The following is a 23,045-nucleotide window of genomic DNA, read 5'->3' on the forward strand; positions in this document are numbered from 1 at the left end:
GGGGATCTAAGGCAGATTCAGAGTCTTTAGGTCGAGGAGGGGAATGAGATTTTGCACTTTTAGGCTCTGAGGTTGCTGATCCATGGCCACACTTGTGAGTATTGACCTAGAGGATGTGGGAGATCAGGACTCGTCAGAGCCAGAGGCAGCCAAGACACAGAGGGGCTGAGGGTTGATGCCCAGAAGAGAGGCAGAAGAACAGAGAGACGAGAATCAGAGGCTGAGGTGGGAAAAGAGAAAGACATGGTCATGGAAAGAGGGACAGAGGAAGACAGAGTCAGAGAAACAGGGAGGGGCAGAGGTAGAGACCAAAACCGGAGATGAAGACGGATGACCAGGGAGATGGCAAAGATAGCGCCAGGGTCAGGGAGAGGAGGCGGTGGGCAGCCGGACCCCCAGGCTGCAGCTCCGGCTCCAAATCCTGGCCTGCAGTGAGGGCGGCTCTCTGGTATGGGTGGGAAGAGCCCCACAGAGGGTCAAGTGCCACACCTGAGATCCCCCACCTTCCAAACCTCCATCCTTCCCTCACCTGCACCAGCCTCTCCGGGCTCCCGTCTAGCTGTCCCTCTGCTGGGAGCTTTCCACCACTGATTTCCCCTTTGTTCTCCTGTGGATGCAACCTCTTTCTCTAAACTGGACACTTCCCAGTGGGTTTTTAAACATTTTCAAGTCTTTCCCACCTTAAAAAAAAAAAGGAAAGAAGAAAAGGACTCTCTCTACCTCCATCTCTCTTTCCAGCCCGTCAGGCTTTTCCCCTTTTCTCTGCTCAACTTCCCGAAGGAATTGTCTGTACTGATTTCTGCCCCCATGCCCGCTCTGAACGGCTCCTGCTGAGGTTACCATTGGCACATGTGTTATAAGTCCAACGGTCAATTTCCAGTCCTCGTTTACTTGGTCCCTTGGGCACCTTAGGTCCTTGTGACCTCTCTACGGCTTGCGGACTCCCTGGTTCCCTCTCCTCTGCTCCTGCTCTGCCTTCTCAGCCGATTTGATCCCCATTATCTGATCTTTGTACCTGGAAGGCCGCACAGCTGAGTCTCCAACTCTCTTTTTATGCGACCTCTTCCAAACCCTCAATTACCTTCTCTACACCAGTTCATGCTCCAGCTCCGACATGCCCTGCGCACGCTAGACCTGCATTTGTGTCTACACACCATCTACTCGCCATGGTCACCAGGATGTTTCAAAGACACCTCGCACTTAACATGATCAAAACCTTGTCCTCCCAAACTGGTCTTCCTGACCGGTTTCCCATCTCAGAACACTGAACCATCACCCTGGGGGTGTTCAAGCCAGAAATGGGGACTTTGTCCTTGACACCTCCTCTCCCTTTCTTCCCTCTTCCACATCCAGTGTATCACCAAACTCTGCCAACTTTATTCTCCAAATGCCTTGTCACTTTATCCACTTCTCTCCATTTCCACCCTAGTCCGTGTCTCCAACACCTCTCACCTGGATGACAGCAATACCCCCTGATGCAGCTTCCCTCCAGTCTGTCTTGTACACGACAGCCACCAGGATCTTCCCCAAATACAAATCTGGTCATCTTGGCTGGCTGCTAAAAACCCTTTAGCAGCTTCCTCTGGCTCTGAGAATAAAGACCCAACTACAGGAGACCTTTCTAGAATCATCTCATCTCACTTGCCCCTCACTTGCCCTTTAGCAGCTTCCTCTGGCTCTGAGAATAAAGACCCAGCTACAAGAGACCTTTCTAGAATCATCTCATCTCACTTGCCCTCCAGGCCTTCCAGCTATATTGGGCCTTCTTTCAGTTCCTTGAACACCATGCTCCTTTCTGCCACTGGACATTTGCATGTGCAATGCCGTCTATACAGAACTCTGCTGTCCAACACAGTAGCCACTAGCCACGTGTAGCTAGCGAGCACTTGAAACACAGCTGGCACAACCGAAGAACTGAATCGTTAATGTTACCTAATTTTAATTATTAAATTTTAAAATTTAAAACACAGTCAATTCAATCTTTGGAAAACTGTTAACTATTCCTGAAGCAGGAATTCAGGATGTGAGTCTACTTTTCAATTTTTATGAAATCTAAATACAAGTCAAGTATTTCTGGTGAAAATTTATAGTGTCCAAATTAAGATATGCTGTGAAGTGTAAAAATACAGAGAATGTTGAAGACTTAGTTTGAAAACAAAAAAAAAGAATGTAAAAGATGTTGCTCATAATTTTTATATTGATTATGTTAAAAAGATAGCATTATAGCATATATTTGGTGTAATAAAAGCTATAATTAAAATTAACTTCACCTGTTGCTTTTTACTCGTTAAATGTGGCTACTAGAAAAATTTTAAATTACATAAGTGGCTCATCTGGTATTTCTAGCAGACAGCACTGGTCTAGAATGCCATTCCTTCTCTTTGTCTTAACTCCTACTCAACCTTCAGAGCTTGGCTCAAATACCACCTCCTCTGAAAAGCTTCCCTGAGATAAAGTCTTATTTTTATTCACTTTTATTCACTTTCATAGCTCTGTGTATGTGCCAGTAGTTGCCTGGCCTTAACCCCACCCATTTGTAATTACACATTTATTGGAATGATCCCTTGGTTTATGCCTGTCACCCCTATCAACTTCTCATTCCAGGAGAGCAAGGCCCATGCCTGGCTCCCCCAAGAAACCACTCAGTCCAGGGCCTGGCGCACATGTCTGCCAGTGGACACTTCAGATGCCACAGGAGGTCATGCTGTCTGCTGTCCTGCCTTTGGATCCAACGGTCCCCAACCGTCCCAGAGAGGCTGAGCACCCCCTCCCCCTAGGGTGCCACTATAGTGTTCTAGGACTCAGATTCTACCTCTCCCAGTTGGGAAGTCTTCCTTTATAGCGGACCAGAATCCCTCTTGTGGCAAGCTGGCCAGGACATTTGTTCTATCCGTAGAGGTGATCAGAGCAGAGCTTCTTAAACTTGAATGTGCATGCCCGTCACCCGGGACCTCGTTATAATGCAGACTCTGGTTCATCAGGTCTGGGATGGGACCTGAGACTCTCCCTTCTAAAAAGCTGCCCGGTGAGAACGTGGATGCTGGTCCACAGACCACACTCTGAGTAACAAGGCTGTAGAGAAGCTGGGTATCACCCTCAGAGTATCCTCGAAGTTTTTTTCCTGCTCTGGACCCTCTGTCCAGGAGGCCATTAGGGAGGGTCTCTGGAAATTCAGCCCTGTCCCGTCTGCTCCCACATACCCCACGAATCCCTGCACCCTGTGAAGGAATGTGGTGCCTGTGGCTACCGTTGTCATTTGGTTTTGTTTTTAATTTGAAATAAACCTGAAAGCAGTTTTCAGAGTCGGGGCAGCCCTGATATGGATCATGGGTGTGAAACAATACTCTCCAATGATAAAGTCACACAGCTGAAAATGCTGAACAGTCCTCAAGCTTTGGTTCCTGTCTGCCACACCGGGCAGATCCTATCGGCTCCTCCAGAAGGCTCCACTCTGTTTGGGCTTGGACGCTGGGAAATGGTCCCTCTGACATATCCCTTGGGAGCATCTCAAACCAAGTCTGTTCCACTGGGCCCTCTGCCAGGCAAAGGTGACCCCTCCACCTCCCCACCCTGTTCATGCAGTGATGTCCAAGAGAGAAGTGTCTTCCGGTGGCCTTGGTTGTGTGTGTGTGTGTGTGTGTGTGTGTGTGTGTGTGCGCGCACGCACGCGCGCACGCGCATGTATGTTGGTTGCATGTTTGGACATGGGCCCTGTGTGTGTGTGTCTGTGTGTCCATATATGTATGGAGAGTGTGTGCACACTTTGCCCCCAGCGCTCCAGTTCGGTAAAGCTTCCATCACACAGAGCAGCGCTGGACTCTTTCTGCGAGGGCCTGGAGGTGATGAATGTCCCTAGGTGGGCCCCGCAGGTGTGACCGGCCCCACTGTCCCTTGGTGCTGCGACTGTTGCTGGCCCTTGCGTCTCCGAGCGCCGGCACCCACCTCCTTGCTCTCCTTCCTGCTCAGGTTCCTGTTGGCGTTCTCCCCCCGGCCCCCTTTCCTCCTCTTCTGTCCTGCAATCCCAACAGCGGGAAGAGTCAACAAAGGATGTCCTGCAGCAAAGTAAGGAGGCCCCAGGCATGGCCCAGGGCTCTAGGAGGGGAGTGGGGAGGAAGCTGGGCAGGGGGCGGGGGGGGGGGGGGGGTTGGAGTCTCTGCCTTTTGGCAGTGGGGGTCCCCCTCAAAGCCTCTTCTGACTAGTGGCCACTTCAGGGGACCCTGCAACATGCGTACGGAGCCGGGGGTCCGAGGAGCCTTTCGCCCCCATCCCTCGATGAACCAAACACCCTCCTCTTCCTTGTGCGTCTCTCAGACCTTGGACCCCAATGGGCTAAGATGTTTGGCGCAGCTCTCAGGACAAGCAGGACAGACCGAGCTCCTCTGCCCCACTCCACTGCCTCTCGGGGTAGCTGCCGCATCATTGCCAACTACAGGCTGTGTGGCCTTGGTCACATCACTACACCTCCCTGGGTCTTAGCACCCCCCTCCGCAGCCCCATCTGACCTCTGAGGGTCCTTCCAATGCCAACATCTGCCAGTTCAGAGGAAATGGGGCAACTGGAGGACACAGACACTGAAGCTTCCAACTCCCACCACACAGTTCTGGGGACTGCTCTCTGCCAGCACCCAGCACTGGTTCCCCCAGCATGGCGTCTTGAGTTGGGGGTTCCTGTCTGGCCCTGGCCTGCAGCCCTTTCCGGGGTGACAGCCAGGAGGCAGAAGTGGTCAGATCTCCATGGCTGTCCCTGACTCCCAGCCCCGGGGGAGGCAGAGGCCGCAGCTCACCCTCGGGACAGGGCGTCCTCCGCACTGTGCACCTCCGGGTCTCCTTGGTGTCAGAGCAGACGGCGTGGTCCCCACCAGGGGCATGGAGCACCCTTCGAGTCCGCTCCTCAGAGCCCCTCCGGAAGCCACAGAGCCTCTTCTTCTTGGAGCACGGCCCCCACAAGGACCACTCACTCATTTCACATTGTGCTGGCAGGAAGGGAGGGAAGAGGGGGAGAAAGAAGGGGAGGAGGGGGGTCACCCCTGGGTACCCCAGAATGCCCCAGGGGAGCCCTTCCCACCTGCTCTCTGCCTGAGCCTGAGGCTGGAGGCCTCTTCAGTCCAGAGGGCAGAAAAGCCCTGGGACGAACCCCACAGGGTGGTCGGGGGAGGGGGTGCGGGTGGGAGGTAAGCTGGCTCTCTCTGTCCCTCCCCTGCCTCCACGCCCCATCCCCCCCCCCACAGACTCACCAGGACTGCTGCACTCCATGGTGCCGTTCGCCGGCGCCGAGCCCTCAGGACAGGCCGGATAGCAGCGGCCCTTGTGCAGGTACAAGTTCTCCTTACACTTGGTGCAGAAGTTGTGGCTGAAGCAGGCCTCACAGTGCTCAATCTTGCACTCTGAGGAGAGGGCCAGATTGGGGGCCTCTGGCTCATCCCCCGTTCCCAAAGTCCCCCACCTGAGGGCACCTCCCCCCAAGGGCAAGACCCTGGCCTGGACCTGCCATGACCACAGGAGAATCCTGGGAGGGAAGGCAAGGACAGAGTGGGCAGAGGGAGCCAAAGTGGCCACTCTTCAGGGCTGGCCGGGTCGGCCAGCCAACGCCACCCCAAATCCAATCCCAGGCCCTGGAACCGAGGCGAGGCCCAAGGGAGCTGGTTTCAGAGGAGGACGGCGGGACCCTCTGGGATTCCTGGGCGGGGAGACAGAAGGGTCCCGGCATGTCATGGCACCCCAGAGGGCCACCTAATCAGAGTTGAACTGAGGGATGCCATGACGCCCGCTCATGGCTGTGTGGTTTCCTCTCCCCATTGCTGGGCATCCACAACACCCCAAACCCTGGTTCCCCTCCTGCCCTGAGAAAAAAATCTGCTTGGAGCGGGAGGAGAGATCCCAGGGCAAATTCCTCTCCCTCTGCGAGGCCCAGTTCCAGGAATGACCTTGGTTGGACTCCTGGGTCCCTCCCTGATCCCCTCCAGCCATCTCTCCCTCCTCTGGGGAAGTGGGGGAGGGAGGGTCCCAGGGCCCCGGCTGGGAGCAAGCAGAGTCTTTCACAACCTCTCCCTTCCCAGACCGTGGGCAGGGCTGACTTCCTCCCAGCCTCTGGCACCTGAGGCTTGGGCTGCCAGTTTCACAGGAGTTGACACAGCCAGGCATTCCTACCCCAAATACCCTGAGGACCAAGAGGGCAGCCCCGGGGTCCCCCTTCCATCCTCAAAAGCTCCCCACCCTACCGCACCAGACCCCTCCTCTGTGCCTCCTGGGCTCTGTGGCTTCTTCGTCTCGCCTCCTCCCTCCTCTCTTGCTCAGGGCCCTGGGTCTGGTGGCAGGTGACATATGGTAAGGACAGCCACTACCGTGTGTCGAGCGCCGGACACTAAGGGCTTTCCATATGCCCCTGGCGACAGCCCTAGGGGGTGAAAACTAGCACTCTCATCTTAGAGATGAGGTTTTGAGAGGCTGCAACACACCTGAAGTTATCCAACGAGAAAGAAGCAGTAGAGATTAGAACCCAAGGCCGATCTTGGGTCAGCCATTTCCCCTGGCAGCCTCACTGTTGTCAGCCCCCAAATAGGGCTCCTGTCACTTAGGTCGCATCTCCCTCCAAAGGCTGTTGTGAGACTCAACTGATACGCGATCTGGAAATGCGTTCTAATCTCCTAAAGTCTGAGCAAACGGGAGGGGCACCGGCATTGTTCACCGGAAGTGGGTTCCCTGCCTGTCCCCCAGTATGTCACAGTGAGTCTGAACAGAGGTGGGGCAGCACATGCCTTAGAGCACGTGGAACTGCAGCCGCTGTGGGAGAGCCGCGCCCAGCCAGCAGGAAGACCTGGGCACAGGGGTGGGGGGCGGGGAGTGGACAGGCTGACAGGGGCTCGGATTTTCCCTGCGGTCCGGGGAGCTGGGGTGGTTTTCAAGCAGAAGTGTGATGGGACAGGACACATGTTTCAGAAGCATCTTTCTGGCTGCAGCATGGAGGGAGGGCTCAAGGGAACCGGATGAGTGCTGGAGGACAGAGAAGCAGGCTATTGGGATGGTCCAGGAGAGACTATAGCCATGAGGATGGAAAGGAAAGGCAGCAGGCACGGTTTGGTCATTAGATGGATGGGAGAGGACATGAATGACAGGCTGGCTCTCAGGTGGATGGCGTGAGTGGCCCAGGACACTGCGGGAGTGCAGGTTTAGAGGAGGGAGATACGGCTCTGATATGGACGCGTGGAGCTGGAAAGGCGGATGGACTCTCTGAGACGTGGGGCTGGCAGCTGGGTACTTGAATCAGGAGCCTCGTCTCCCCTCCTCTGTGTCCCCTCTACTCCTCTTGCCTGCCCGCAACAATTCAAAGCACCCTCCCCCAGTGTCCAGAGCCTTTTCCAGCCCTCCCCGCACTCACTGATGCACTTGTTCATGTCGGGGTTGCGGGCATCGAAGTATCCAGGCGGGCAGGAAGGCAAGCAGACGCCCACCTGGCGAATGTCGTTCCTCTCCAGCAGGATGAACAGCTTGGGCGAGCACTTGAGGCAGCCGTTGACCTCAGAGCAGAGCTCACAACCTTTGGCACAGGCCTGGCTCCCCTCGGCACTGACTGCAAGGGTGGAACAGGGGTGAGAAGGCGGCTGTAGGAGAGACCTCCCGCTTTCCCAGGCTCCCACAAGGGTGGGAGGTGAGGAGACTGGAGTTTCTTCGCACACAACGAATGTGCTGTTCAGAAAGTACAGGCCAGGATGATAGCTTCTCAAAAAGCTGCTTGACAAACCTCCCAGCATCATCTCCCAGGAGAACTGGCACAGATGCCCGAAGCAAGAGGCCCACCCCCCCCCCCCAATGTCTCCCCAGCTCCAGGTACAACACAGGCTCACTCTCCAGGCTGGCTCGGCCATTTCCTGAGGAGCTACTGAAGCTGCGCTTTTCCTGGAACCTGCCCTGCCCCTCCCCAGAGGAAGAAAAGCTCAGCCTCAGGCGTGGAAGAAGGGGATTTTTTACCCATGAGAAAGTTTTAAGGTCAAGAAGGACAACGGGTTAAACTATCTGAGAAAAAGATCGTCTGCTCAGAGACAGGAAAACTGGAACAGGGAACAGCGGGAACAGTAGGTGGGAGGTGGGGAACAGTGGTCTCAACCAGAGACGATTTTGCTCCCCAGGGGGTATTTGGCAAAGTCTAGAGACACTTCTGATTGTCACACTGGGGAGGGGGTTGTTGCTGGCATCTAGGGGAGATAGGCCAGGGATGCCCCTAAACATCCTACAATGCATGGGGTGGGGGGGCCACAACAAGTTGTCTGGCTCAAAATGTCAATGATGCTGAGGTTGGGAAACCCTGGCCATTCTTTGAGGCAGTGTGATCTCCAGCCCCAGCACAGGGTCTCAACCCTTTGATGCCACTTGTTTAACCAATACTCCCCACGCCCCTCCCAAGTACCCTGTGCCAGGTGGGCGCTGGGGACATGGAGGGAGGCTCACCTGACCACTCCAAACTGATCTCTCGGCGGTGACAGACCTGCAAACAGGCAAATGCTGACAGCCGCAAGGCCTAGCAATAGTGAACCCAAAAAGAAGAGAGGGGAAGGAGTCACGAAGAAGGTGCCTTTTGGGCCAACTCTTGAAGAATTAGTAGAGATTTGTCCACCACAAAGTAGAGATGAGGGTCCTTCTAGGAGCAGGCCCACAGAGGTAGAAAAGAACCCAAAGGGAACTGCAGATGACTTGGGGTGCAGCAGGGGTGGGGAGGGGAATGGTGAAAGGCAATCATGCTAAGGAACCTGAACTTGACCCTGCCAGGCAGCGTTTCCCAAAGAGCATTCCTGGAACACACTTTCCCCTAGATGTTCATCAGAGGCTGTGGAGGAAAGGCAACTCCGTCAGGGAAGACAGAACCACTGGGTCCGACAGGCCTAAAGAGGATTCCTTACCACAGGGCTTCTTCAACCCTTATTACGCTCCTGTGCAGACTGACTCCCTAAAAGGGGGACAGGGGAAGTTTTATTTCCCAAATATTTTGGCCAAAGAACCCTTGTTTTGCAGCGTTTTCCTTGGGAACGTTCTGACTACTGGCTATTTTTATTTATTTATTTATTTTATGAATACTTTTTAGATAGTTGGAAGCTATTGGCCAAGGTGTGGGACCCGGGCTGATGTACACGTTGGAAGGTTCCGCTGGCAGCCTGGATGGAGACCAGGCCGAAGGACCATTTGGAAGGAAGCTGACCAGATCATCCAGGTGAGAAAGATGAGAAACGTCTTAAACAAAATTCTGCTCCGTTGGAGGTGGACAGAAGAAGATTTGAGAGAATCTGGCAAAGGAGACCGACAGGAGGGAGGAGCCTAGGGTGAGTGCTAGGGTAGGTGGTGGAACAGTGGGGCCGGTCGCCAAACGAGGTCCATCCCACGGGAAGAGAGGCAAGTGGAGAAGGTAACACAAAGAGAGGTTTGTGAGCCACTTAGGAGCAAGCATGAAGCGAGGAGCCGGAGATGCAGGCTGGGAGCTGAGCGCCGGGGGGATCGGAATGGATGGCAGGGGATCACGCAGCATAGTGGACCCCAGGCTCGGGCTGGACCCGTGCCCCGGGGCAAAACACAGCGTCTCGTGCGCCTCCTTTCCCACCACTGGAAATGGACGTGAGGATGTCCTCTCTACAGGACCGCTGGGAGAAGTGACCTGCTGCAGGAGTGATCCCTGATTTCAGAACAGGAATGAGCAAGAGTTAAGAAGGTGAGCAGAAGGGGAAGAGTCAGGAACAAACAGCCATAGAACGATGACCAGGACCATGGTAGTGGCTGCTGTCTCCTAAATGTGGCGCGCTTACTCTGTTCCCAGGGCTCCTCACGCTTTCACTTACTTAATCGTTACAATCCACGAAGCAGGCGCGGTTCTTAGTTTGTAAGTCTCGTTTTTACACAGGAGGACATGGAGATGTTAAATGACTTGAACGAGGCTTCGCAGCCAGCATGTGTGCCAGGCAGAGGGAACAAAGTTTAGGAAGGCCAAGGGCAGGATCACACGAGGGGATGTGGAGACCAGAAGTACAGGTAGACTGATTTTTTTTTAATATAGAATTGATTTGTATAGAGCCAGTGTTAATTAATCAATACATTAAAAAATTAATATTGTTTTTTTTAAGATTTTATTTATTTATTTGACAGAGAGAGACACAGCGAGAGAGGGAACACAAGCAGGGGGAGTGGCAGAGGATTCAGAAGCAGGCTTCCTGCCGAGCAGGGAGCCCGATGCGGGGCTCCATCCCAGGACCTGGGATCATGACCTGAGCCGAAGGCAGACACTTAACGACTGAGCCACCCAGGTGCCCCTAAAAATTAATATTGTTCTTGGTTTAGTTCTTCTAAGAACAAAAATACTCAAATGTTGCATTTGGCATTATGAGGGAGCCCTTTGGTTTATTTTTCCACTTTGGGCCTTTATTTGGCTGTATTACAAATTAATAAGTTACTGTAGATTTTAGGTACTACTTCTACTTCAAAGCTACTATATCCTCTATTATTCAAGGTTTTTACTGAATTCATTGTTGAAATGAATGTTCCCAAATAAAAATTTAAAAAATCTTTTTTTAAAAAAAAAGGGGGGACAGCTGGGTGGCTCAGTCATTAACCGTCTGCCTTCGGCTCAGGTCATGATCCCAGGGTCCTGGGATCGAGCCCCGCATCGGGCTCCCTGCTCAGCGGGAAGCCTGCTTCTCCCTCTCCCACTCCCCCTGCTTGTGTTCCCTCTCTCGCTGTCTCTCTCTCTCAAATAAATAAAATCTTTAAAAAAAAAAAAAAGAAATGAAATGAATGTCCCCTCTATTCTTGCCTTGGTTTCAATAACTGAATTGATCCCGGCCTCCCATTTGCCAGCCAGATAGCTATGTTCCCATGCTTATGGATTCCATCCTTGTCACTTTTGGTAATGACAGATTTGCAAAAGGCCTTCTCAGAATCCTGCTGCCCACCTCCCATTCAACCAACAACTCATCTCTGTGTGCATTTCTCTTCAAATCTCTCAATGACAAAGCAAGAGAAAGCATGGAGCACTAGGGGTCTGGAACCAACTTGGGGGGGAGCACGGAGGGAGTGGTTAAACATGAAGCTGGAGAGGGAGGCAGACCAAGATGAAGAAGGGTCTTGACTCTGTACAAAGGAGTTTGGACATTGTGAAGGCAGTGAAGAATTACTGGGGGCTTTAAAATCAGAGACATGGTCAGGATCATTCTGTGATATGGAGAATGGGTTTCAGGGACGGCAAGTCTGAAGGCAAGAAGATGCCTCAAGCTCGAAGAGACAGGGCTGAACTGAGAAGATGCCAAGGAGTGGACACAGGTGAGATACTCAGGTGGGAGAATCAATAAAACCAGGTGGTGGGCTGGACCTGGGACAGAGGGCTGGGGAATGCACAAGCTGAGGGTGACTCCAAGGTGTTGGGCTTGTGTGACAGGGTTGCCCTTGGCCCTTCACCGAAAGGGGAGCACAGGAGGAGGAGCAGGTTTGGGTGGAGGAATGATGAGTAGTCAGGTTTTAGATGTGTTGTGTTGAGGTTGTGGCTCCTGTGGGACATCCGGGGGAAGGTGTCTATTAGGCAGTTGAACCTGTGGGTCTGGAACTCAAGAGAAACATTTTGCCTGGAGACTGCAATGTGGAGTCCTTAACATGAAAACAGTCATAAAGGCATGGGGGTCCACGAGACAGCAAGGACAGTGGGTCAAGGGAGTGAGCAAAGGAACCAGGCATTTAAGGGAAGGGCAGAAAAAAGAAAGGCCATTCAAAAGCACAGTGAATATGAAAGCCAAGAGCAGAGAGCACTGGGCAGGGCAGAGAGGGGTCACCATGCCAATGCTGCTGAGGTGTCAGGCAAGGAGGCAGCAATAGCGCCCCTGATGGGGGCAGAGGGCAGAGGGCAGTGGTCGAGGAGTAGAGGAAGGAGAGCCATCTCATTCAAGAAATCAGCTGTGGAGCAGGGGAGAGAACCCAGGGATCCATCTGTGGAAACCATGGTCATCAGTGGTTAAATCATGCGAGTGGGAGTCATCCCGAGGCAGAGGCTGAGCAGTGGGTCAACACCCACTCAACAGGTCAGCGTGGTGGAGGGGCTCGGAGAGAATCTGAGAAGGAATCCTGGGGTGGGGGTGGGTCGCTGAGGGAGAGTTGGCACAGGAACAACGTTGCAAGGGGGGAGATGTGCAGGGACAGCTGGGGAGAGACCACGGCTGGCACAGGGAGGTGACCGACTGGCTGACCCCAACAGGAGCAGTTCTGGTGGAGTGGGGGATGGGAAGTGGGTGGGAGGGGTGGAGGTGGAGGTAAAGGGAGGAGAGGGCCAGAGAGCATCGGAGAACATAGATAGAGAGGGGAGAGCAGCTGGGAGCAGGGGCTGTGATCATGAGCCTCTGAGACTCCGAGGCTGGGTGAACTGATGGAGCCAAGACCCAAGGATACAGGAGAGTGGCAATGCAGAGCTCAGGTGGTAAGACTGGCCCTGAGGCTTGAGACAGGGACAAAGGGAATTGAGCTCCATGAAGTTTGGGGGCTCAGGAAGAGGAAGGAGAGCTTATCAAGGAGGAGAGGGGTTCAGTGATGGGCAGGGGTCAGTTCAATGAGGAAAGGGATGCTGGTCAAGAAGGATAGGAACCCAAGGGTGTTCTCAGCTTAGTGATACAGATGCATGGGCAGTGGGGTGCTAGACAGCCACAGGGAGGGGACTCTGTGTGTGGGAAATGGAGTCCAAGGAAGATGGTGGGCATTGGGGGGTGCATAATGATTCAAAGGGAAAAACTGAGGCTCGTTCATTCCATAGACATTTACTGCACACCTAACACGTTCCCAGAAGTGCTAGGAGCTGGGGACCTAGAGCTAGAGCTGAGGTATAAACAAAGGCCCACCCAGGGATGCGGCAAGCAGGACTGGCTCACACCGTGTAAGTGGATGAGTAATGGAAGGCACTCCCTTACCCAGCTGGCTAGGTGAAGAGGGTGCGCCACACAGAAGGAACAGCCTGTGCAAAGGCTCTGAGGCACTGAACATCCTAGTGCATTCACAGAATGGAAAACAGGGCTTTATGCTACTGGCAGGGAAGGGGACCTCGGAAGGGCGTGGCCAGATTCACCACATGCAAGGTTCCTATGCCTATGATGTAGGGAGGTGCGCAGGGGAGGCAGCCTTGTAGGGCTATAGCCTCGTTGTGGAGGCTGGGTGGGCTGGGTGAAGTGGAGGGCCCTTGGAGAGGTCCTGGAGCCTGCTTCCCAACCTCTTCACAAAACCCCCGCTCACACAGCTCTGCTCCCCTCCCCCAAGTCTTCAGTGAAGCCCACTTCAGTCAGGCCAGGAAGGCAAGGCTGTGCTCCCCTCCATTCCCCAGGGGCTTCTTAGGCTCCTTCATCCATTCTTGTGTAAAACGCTTGCAAATTGATGTTCCTAAAACCAAAACACCCCTGCCTAAAGTCCATCCATGCCTCCCTATCACCAGCAGAATTGAGACCCATCTGGTCTTATTAACTTCTCCACCTGGCCTAAAAAGCTTCCGTGAGCTGATCCTATCCGCCTCATCTCTCAACACTACCCCGCAGCTATATAGAACTATTTTTGTTTGTCTGGACACATCACACTATTGCACACCTCTGTGCCTTTGCTCAAGTTGGTCCTTCCACCCGGAACATTCTCTGCCACCTCCTGAGCCTGACGAACTCCTTCAAGCCTCAGAACTAAAGTCACCTCCTCCAGGAAGTCTCCCCTGATCTCACTTCCCCACAAAGTCTGGAGGGGGTCGGATGGGGGAGTCGGGCTTCAGTGAAGGAACGAGGGCTTCACGGGGGCAGGACTTGAGTAAGGGGCCCAGGAATCACACAGGAGAAGGGTCTCAGTAAGCGGAAGGAGTACTCAATGCCAGGAGTAGTGAATAAAGGTGGGCACCCTGAGGAGCAGGAAATCCCAGGCAGGAAAACATTCAGGAGAGCAGGTGAGGGCCAGCGAGGAGACAAGAGGCTGAGTGAGTGAAGAGAGGGCTCGGGGAGGGGATGGGTCCTCAGTGAATGGGAGAGGAGGAAGTTGCTCCGCCAGGGTTCCAGAGTGCTTTGTTCAATTTCACCCCCTCCGTGCAGGGAGACCATCACCCAGGCCTGAGATCAGCCATTTCTGGACTCAAAACTGGTGTATGCCTCCCGATCACAGCTCTATCTGGTGTCTTCTGACAGTCCTACCGACTTGCAGTTCCGGATGGCAGACAGAGTGGACAGACCTGACGCTCATCCGCACAGCCAGCCTACCTCCGCATGCTGGCTCCCCACTGCCCCCCGCCCCCTCCCCGTGGCTGCAAGGTCTGAGGAGCCACACACCGCTTCGTGGGCCTCCTTCTTCCCTCCCCACTCCCTGGAAACCCTAGGGCCACATGGTTCATATAACGACGACATGCATCCCGAAGTCTAGACAGAGCTTGATATTTTATAAAGGGTTCCCAACCAATTTATACACAGAAATAAAATCTCCCATAGGCTTTAATATACCCCTTTACAATGACCCTGGCAGCTTTATGGTTTCTATTCAACAAGCGTCGTCCAGCAACATCTACCCTCATCCCTCTCTGGGTCCTCACTGCACCCCGAAGTCTTTCTCCACCCTCACATGTCACTTTGAGGGACGTTTGTCACTCACACCACTTGGTAATAAGAACAGGGTTCCCACTGCCAGGGCTGTTACCGGGGGCTGCCTCATAAGTGGACCCGTCAAACTGCTGCCGTCGCCTGGCTGTCGAGGGGGCCGGGCCTTTCCGATGCTCAGGCCAGTCCTCTGTTGTTGCTGTTTTCAGTACAACAGACTTGAACCCCGATCTTCGACCCCTGGCTTAGGGAGGGGGGTGTGTGGCTCTGCCTGTGAGTGGAAGTGTGACCACTAGTGTGCGTTGCACAAGCATGAGTGGCCCCTCTCGTTCGCTCGTGTGCTCGCTCTCTCCTCTCGGAAACAGAGGAGACTGGTTACAGACCGCTAAACTGCATCGGGCCCGTGGAATCCAAAATACCGGCCGCAACAGATGAGCAGCGAGGAAAATCAAGGCCTCGCTGCTGATTAAACCTAACCGTCTCTAATTGTGTGTTAAGCCAGGGATTTTCAGCTTCACCAATTCTCTGAGCTTCTCTCCCTGGGCTGGGTTCTGGCCTTGGCCCTGTCGGTCAAGACCCAACAAACTCCGCTGCCTTTCGACCTTTCCGGGTGGGCCTCGGTCTGAAGGCCTCAGAGTGAAGCAAGAGGTGCTCGTGCTACACGTCAGAGGAGCGTGACATCCCTGATGGGGGACGCTGAAAGGGAGAGAGGCCTTGGGGTCTGTACCAGAGGCCCCCTCCCACTCCCTAGCCCCAGGAGTGGCCACTCCCATCCGTACTGGGCAGGTTCGGATCCCCCATCCCCATCACAGGAGCCTGGCTGAGGCCCCAGCGCTCTCAGGGCTGCCTGGAATGGGATTCTGTGGGGACAGGTTCATCGTGAGCTCCATCAAGCTCGTTTTTAGGAAGACGGGACTCATGGGAATTGGGTTCCAGTATCGACAGGGTGTCCTTAGGCCTATCTGTACATTAAGAGAATGCATTTTTTTTTTAAAACTGTGAGAACCCCTCCTTCCAGTGACATCTTACATGAAATCTTGCCGAAAACAGGAAAGAGTGAGGCACTCTGGTTGGACGGGGAGTGGGGCCAGACTCCTTCCCACTGCCTCCCCTTCTGCCCCCAGCGCAGCTCCCTGAATCCTACCGCGCAGAGTGAAAAACCACAGGAGTGGACAGTCTCACGAGCCTCCCTACTCTGCTGTCTCTGCCCCCGGGGATCTTGGCAGGGAAAGCTGTTGCCCAAGCTGAGTAGGGTTCCTGGCCCCAAGGGGCTACTGGGGGCTGCACGTCAGCCAAGACCCAAAGAAAAGAGCCGTGAACTCCTGTCCGTGAGGAGGGGGCCAAACACCCTGGGGCTGGGGCCACAGCAGCAGGGGGACACATCTCCATGGATACCACACAAAGCTGGTGTTATGTCAAAGGGCATAATCCACACACTGGATCCTCACAAGAGAGAGGTTAATCTAGATAGCAGAGTCTACAAAGGGGAAAATAGACAAAGTGGGTAATCTACAGAGTGGGTAATCTCAACAAATTAATCCACACACCGGATAATCCACAAACAGGATAATCTCTTGAGTAATCTACGCAATTGTAATAGACAAAGTAGAATCTGCAATGGTCATCACAGAATGAAACCACTGATGGCCCTCTAGTCCCCAGGCGGCCCCCTCCCGCTCCCAAGGCCAGGGGTGGTCCAGCCCCACTCCATTACTCACTCCGCCTCTGCCTCTTCCCCTTGATCCCCCGGCTGCCGGCAACGAGATGCATCCAGCTCAGAACCAGGGCCACCACACACAGCCCAAGCCGCATAGTCACTTGCCAGCTCCAGTCCCCTGGTAGGAGGGGTGGTCTCTGGGGGGGGGGGTGGACAGCACAGGGCTCTTGCTAATGCCTGCGGGGCTGGGTCAGCAGCACGAGGCCCAGGCCTGGGCCGTATCCCAAATCCACCATAATCTTAGTTGGGGACAGAGAGGGTGTGGGGAGCCCACTTCTTCATCAGCCCATTGGGAGGTCCAGAGAGCTTTCCCCAAAGGCACCTCAGGGTGTGTCACATGGGAGAACTCTTTGTCACTTCAGCAGGGACACCTCCAAAAACCAACCTGTTGGGGGAGAAGAAAGAAAGGTTAATTCTGGGGAACCATGGGGTTCCCCCAACTTACACCTCCTACCCTCCCATGTGGTCTCCTACCCTGAAGACTGAGAACTCAGCATGGTTGAATATGACAAGTTACCCACCTGGCCCCACTGTAGAAGAAATCTGCTCCTTCTCCTAGGAATTTTGCAGAATCCCCTAACCTGGGCCTGGAGCCGGCTACTCACACAGCTGGAATATGGTGGACACTCACATCCAATCTGTGGATCCCTGGGAACCAGCTGGCCCCACCCCTGCCCAATATTGGCCAGCTCTAACTGGAAGTGCTTCTTTAGATCTACCCTCCAGGCCTCGTGCTGCAGTAATAGCCTGTGTCTTGAAGAGGAGCTCTCTCTGCCCTTCTGTGAGTGACCCCTCAGCCCTCTCTTCCCTGTGTGCTGAGTCACCCCTGTGCCTTTCACCTGTGAAACTAGAGCAGTGGCCCCCGACAAGCTGGCAGACTCTGCGTGGCCCTCTGGGCTTGGCGGGAGAAAAGGAAGTAAGGCTTCCCCCGGCCACAGAAACTCTGACACAGCAGGCCCTGCGGGCCTGGCCTTTGTGCGAGGATAAAAGAGGCAGTGATGCCCGCCCTGGCCAGAGACACAGAGAATGGGGATAATCCCCCGGCCCAGCGAGAGCCAGGTCTCTGGACCCGATGGCCGGGTGATGGGGGCAGGGGGAGCCAGTCCCTCTCCAGTGCAATGTGTCTGGAGCCCGACCTGGGAGTCCGGGCCCCGAACACCGCACTGCACACTCGGGATCACACACTTCCGCACATTCTCCCAGCCGAGGCCTGCTCGAAAGCGTGGCCCCGCACACTTGGCTGCAGACCCACCCGTGCTCGCCCAGGGACAGGAGGAACCAGCCAGCCTTCAGGAAGCTTTGAAGATGCCAGGGAAGCATCGCCATCCCACCCACTAGCTAGATGTCTCTGGACAAGTCACTCAGCCTCTCGGATTGTCAGTTTCTTCATCTATAAAATGGGGATAAAGATGCCGGTTTCACAGGCTTGCTCTCAGAGTTGGCCGAGTTTTGGCTTACTAATGAGAAATCTGAAATGCTGGAGTGGCAGTGCCCCTCCCACCCTGTCCCAACCCCTTTCCCCTTGGCCTCTGGGGGAGGCCCCAGGGAGCCCACCTGCATGGGAGATAAATCATTATCCCTCAAGGGAGTTCAGCACTTCCCTTCTCGGCCTCTCCCACCAGCTTTGAAGGCCAGTCACACTCAAGTGGTTAAGCTGCCCCTGTGAGAAGTGTTTACACGAGGCTGACGGGTCCCACCTGGCTCTGCAGCCAAGCTAAGCCGGGGCAGGGACGCCCCCAGCCACCCCCAAACACCAGCCTCTGCATGCCCCTCCAGTACTCCCTGCGTGAGCTGGAGCCTTCCTCCTCCCCAGCCCCCACCACACACTTCCCTCACCTGCAAATTGCGGTGGGTTGGTCGTCCAGCTGAGCTTATCAAACTGGGGTCTTTAGCCAGAGGCTGGCTGTAGAGCATGATGGTTAAGGGAGGAAGCAGAGTGCTTGGCTTCCAATGTGGGCAATGCTATGTATTTGCTGTTACCGCAGGCTAGTTGCTTAGCTGGTCCGAGCCTCGGTTTCCTTATCTGCGGGAGGGTGGTGGCTTTTTATAGTTTAAATGAGCTAATACATGAAACTGCTTAGAATGGCACCCGGCACATCAGGAGGACTCACTAATAATTGTTGTATTTTCTATGACCAAGAAGACGCAATTGTGTGTCTACATGCCAATTGTCATCTAAAAAGCAATACAGGTGTTTTGTTTTGCTTTCGTATCATCTGGATACGGACCTTAATATTGAGCACTATTATGCAATTTCCATATTTGCATTTAACCCAGTGTGATCACTCACTATGGCAGGGTAAACATTTAATCGAGGCATTTGTGAAACTGAGGTCTGAGGACTGCTGGCAGATACACTCTCAGGGCGCCCAAAATCCTGACACTGGGCAAACACTGGAGGAGAAGGCCACATCGGACAAACGTGGTGTTAAATCTGGGGCCTCTGAGAATTTGGTCTCACGGTGTGATCAGTATCAGTGGGATCCTAGGGGCAGAAAAGATCTTTGCCTCTCCTGTACCTGCCTGGCTTGGTGCCTGGCACACCAGGCTGGGTGCTCAACAAACGGTCAGCTCCCTTCCTCGCCCTCTCTCTACTTCGCCTCTATCCCCCTCAATCCTCCTCTGTCTTAGCGTTCAGCCTTCCTTCTGCCATGCTCATCCGGTCCTTGCCCGTGAAGATCTTCTGGCCCACTCCCACGTGAATCACTATGGAACCGTGATCTCAGCTGAGAAATGGACAGGATGATCCAGATCTGAATATCACCAAAACTGGCTTCGCTCACCTACCACTGGATGGGAAGAGATTCCAGCACTTTAAAAAGTATATACATATAGAATCAACCCTGAAAAGGAGCTAAGTGTTCCTCATGCCGGGAGTATAAGCAACAAAGAGGAGGGCAGCTAGCTAGTTGTGGAGGGGGTGCACTGGAGGGCAAATGTCCCATCTAAAGGGAGCATGTGCTATTCAATTCCAGTGCACTGTCGATAGGCAGAAATAATGATTTAATATTGTCAGATCTTCTGATTTTCTTTTTTTAAAGAGAAGTTGAAAATTCAGAATTTGATATGAAATCCGATTTTAAAAGCTGGACAGGTCTCAGACTAAGGACGCTGCAGCACCAAGCCCCAGAAGATCACAGGTCCCTGCGTCCATCTCCCCGCAGCTAGTCCTTGCCCCCCCCCCCCATACAAGCGCAGTGGGCACACACACAGACTACCCTGGACAGACAGAGCCAGCAGTGGGAACTGCTGGTAGTAATCACCGTCTCAGGCATCATTTTGTCTCTGCCAGGTTCAGGGTGAAGGGCTTACATTCATGAGGTGCCTGCACCACCTGCCATGTGTTAGGCTGGCCCTCATTTACTCAGCATAACTCTAAGAAGGAGGTAGAATATTCCCATTTTATTGGCACTGAGAGGTTAAGAGTCTCGGGGTGACAAACCTAGTCCAGTGACCAGCGAGTGGGGTTTGTTGCTCAGGACTGGGTGTCTGGAGGGCGGGGCAGGGGACAGGGAGCTGACCACGGAGGTGGGGAAGGAACTGGCGGCAGAGGCAGAGCTGGGGCGGGAGGCCGTGCACAGGCTAGGTGGTCTGGGGAGGGGAGGACACAGGCTGCCGAGGGGAACACAGCTGCGGGTGGGGCTGAGGGTGGGGACTCGCTGCCCCCACAAGGTTGCAGTAACTTTCACCTTCTTGCCTGTAACAATATCAGGATAAATTGGTACTCCGTCCAGGGCCGGATACAGACCCAAAAATGTAAACCATCCCGATAATTTCTCATCAACCCTCCCCGGGACCGGCTGCGGGTGGGGAGTTTCGGCCGCGGAGCGGGCTGGCGGGCGGGGGCAGAAGTATTGCTGGGCGGGGGGCGGGACCAAGTGCGTGCCTGCCCGACCTGTCGGGATTAGCGTGTCCGCCAGAGCCAAGCCAGGTGCTGGGGCCGCCCCCCACCCCTCCAACACCGAGGGCAGCCAGGAAAGGCTCCTTTATGTCTCTCCATCTCTGCCCCATGCGCGCAAATTCTTCTTCCCTCCCCACTGTCCCGGAGAGGCCCAGCAGGTGCAGGGGGAGGAGAGGCGGGCCTGAAGTCCCTCTCACTGTCCCCCCAAATCCAAGAGAATTCTCCAAATCCAAGAGGCCAGTTTCACAAGAAAGCCCCTGCCCCCAACCACCCGCACCCAGAATCCGTCTTTGCCCTCCTCTGAGCCCGGGGCGAACACAGCCCCCCCGCCTCTCCCCAACCAAGCAGTACCATCCGTCCCTCAGCGCCCGACCCGAGGGCCAGTGAGTCGCGGCACCTCGCAGCACACTGGGGGCGGTCGTGCTCGCAGCCTGCCACGTCGGACCCGGACCCGGACTGCGGGACTGAGGTGGGAAGAACCAGGGGCCCTGGGACTCGGGAATCCGAGGCGATGGCACCAGGGATCAAGAGCTTCTGGACTGGGGAGGAGGAGTGAATAGGACTGAGCGGCTTGGGGAATCCAGAACGATCGGTTGCGATCAGTTTCAGATTCAGAGTCGGATGAGATCAGATTCAGAGTGAGGACGATCACAGGGGGCTGCAAGGTTGAGCGGAACCCGAGCCAGCAACCGGGAGGGGGCTGCCCATTGGCTTGAGGGATGACGGGGCTGGAGGCGGCAAGGAGTAGCAGGAGAGGCTGCAGGAGGTGCCCTCTCCCACCCTCTGACCCGACAGCAGCCAGAAGTCCCCTTCCCCTCGAGGTCGCCCCCTTGCCCCCCGCCCAACGGCACTCAGTTCAGCCGAGCCCCGACGGGAGGGCCCCGGCACCCCAGGTCCCGGGGAAGGGGGCGCTAGGGAGGTGGACGGAGCAGCTCAGGGGGACTCACCTCCGCGCTGCCAGCCGCGGCGGGGGCAGGCCCTGGAGGGGCGAGGGCGCGGCCGGCTCACCCGCCTGCCGCAGGACTGTCCTGGGCGCCCGGCTCGCCCGCGCTCCGCCCGCGCGTTCCTAAGTTGCTCAATCTGCGGGCGGCTCACGCCCTCCGGGGCCAGCGCCCCACCCGGCGCATCGGTCCTTTGGGGCGGCTCGGTCCGGCCCTCACTCCCCGCAATGCCCCACTCCGGCGGTCCGCTCCCCGCTCTCCGCCCCGTGCTGGGGCTCTCCGTCGCGCCTCAGCTCTGCCCGAGCTCCCAGCCGGGAGAGGGGCCAGTCCTCCGCTCGCACGAGGGAGGGAATCCCCCCCTTTGCAGTTCCACCCCCCGAGCCGGCCCCCCTTGCCGGGATCCGCAGCAAAAAACGGACTGGAGTGCCAGGCCCGGGAGTCCCTAGCCCCCTCCCTCAAGCCCTTGCCCGCAGCTGGGGCGCTGCGCTTGGAGCGCCGGACCGGCAACCGCACAAGTCCTCCGGACCCCGGCGCAGACCCTCTGCCCTTGCCTCCTCCCCTCCCCACGCCCCGCACCCTGGAGATTCCACGCAGCCGCAGCTCCAGGCATCTGGGGGGTTAGAACAGGGTCTGAGAGCCTCGAGAAACCTCAGTTTCCCTATCAAGAATCCAGAAAGTGACAAGGAACAGGCTCACCAGGGCCTGTGGTCCTGGCCACCCCTCCTCCTCTCAGGGTCAAGTCTTCAGAGCATCTTCCCAGTTCAAAGGAAATGTGAGGCTGTAAGATTCTGGGAATCCGGGTGAGGTGCTGCAGAAAAGTGAGGGAAATTTTTAAATAAACCCTAGATTCAAATCCCTGCTCCATCACTTACCAGCTGTGTGGCCATACCTCAGTTACTTAGCCTCTCTGAGCCTCATCTGTTTTGAGGGTTCAGGGAAATGAAAGATCCAACAGCCTAGTAAATGGCAGGGGCTCTACGAATGCGTGTGGAATGAGTCTTGAAGGGCTGCAGACACCTGCGGTGACCCAGATGGTGTTGAAGTCAAGCCTGAGGAAGGGAGGGAGACACTTCTTGGGGCAGCCGACAGCTGTTCTCTAGCTTCCTTTCAGATTGGGTAAAGGAAAATGGGCTAAAACTGTAGTTAGCAGGAGTTAAGTTAGAGCAGAAAAGCTATACTGATGGGGGGAGGCGGATAGGGGTGGTGAGTAATCAAGACAGGCTGTGGAATCTCCTTAGGAGGGGAGGTGGGAGCCCTAACTCTTGAGTCCCCTTGAGACAAGGGTGCAGGGTGTTTTACAGTGACAAGGGAGTAGATGGAATGACCCCTGGGGTGTCCTGATGACCAGGGAACAGGGATGGTGGATGGCCAGAGAATGTAGAGCTCTTGGGTCCCTAATGCCCAGTGTCTGGGTTCATTCAGCCACAGCATTGCCAAGTGTGCGGGAGGATAACAGCCACTTCCAAGTTGCTCCTGCCCCCACCCCCAACTCCCTCTCAAGCGACTCCCCTCTCTCCTCTGCCCTGAGCTTTCCCTATTCTCACCGGCCCTTGGCTCTGCTCCGCGCCTAATCAAACAAGCCCCAAATGCTGAAAACTCAATGTTTATTTTATTTTATTTTTTTACACACTTGCATAACTCCCTGACAAGCCACGCCAGGCGTTGGGCTTTTTTGTTTGGTTTTATTTTGTTGCATTTAGGGGAAAAAAGAGAGAGAGAGAAAAGAAGGAATCACACAAACCACCCAGCCCTAGAAGATGTCTTAGGCCAGACCGTGGGCTCGGGTTTCCTGCCTGAGGAAAAGTCTGCGGGAGGTGGGGGGCCTCACTACTAGGCTCAGGAATGAGTAAGGGAAGAAAGCCACCTGGGTCTGGGAAGATAATGAATTAGAACCATGTGACAACAGTAAAGGACATTTCTTGTGCACCT

The 23,045-nt window shown here is 55.0% G+C and overlaps 1 protein-coding gene across 1 annotated transcript; it reads right to left on the bottom strand.

Annotated features, from left to right (window-relative positions):
- Positions 1–2,620: 2,620 nt before the first annotated feature.
- Positions 2,621–21,377, bottom strand: RSPO1 (R-spondin 1). The gene is made up of 6 exons (XM_027623537.1): positions 21,123–21,377; positions 16,276–16,659; positions 7,375–7,566; positions 5,234–5,383; positions 4,784–4,972; positions 2,621–4,013 (listed from the first exon to the last, which is right to left on the bottom strand). The coding sequence occupies exons 2-6, from the start codon at positions 16,367–16,369 to the stop codon at positions 3,853–3,855; spliced, it is 786 nt and encodes a 261-aa protein (XP_027479338.1). The 5' UTR covers positions 16,370–16,659; positions 21,123–21,377; the 3' UTR covers positions 2,621–3,852.
- Between the last annotated feature and the right edge of the window lie 1,668 nt (positions 21,378–23,045).

This window comes from Zalophus californianus, chromosome 4 (genome assembly GCF_009762305.2).
Source record: "Zalophus californianus isolate mZalCal1 chromosome 4, mZalCal1.pri.v2, whole genome shotgun sequence".
Classification (NCBI taxonomy): Eukaryota; Metazoa; Chordata; class Mammalia; order Carnivora; family Otariidae; genus Zalophus; species Zalophus californianus.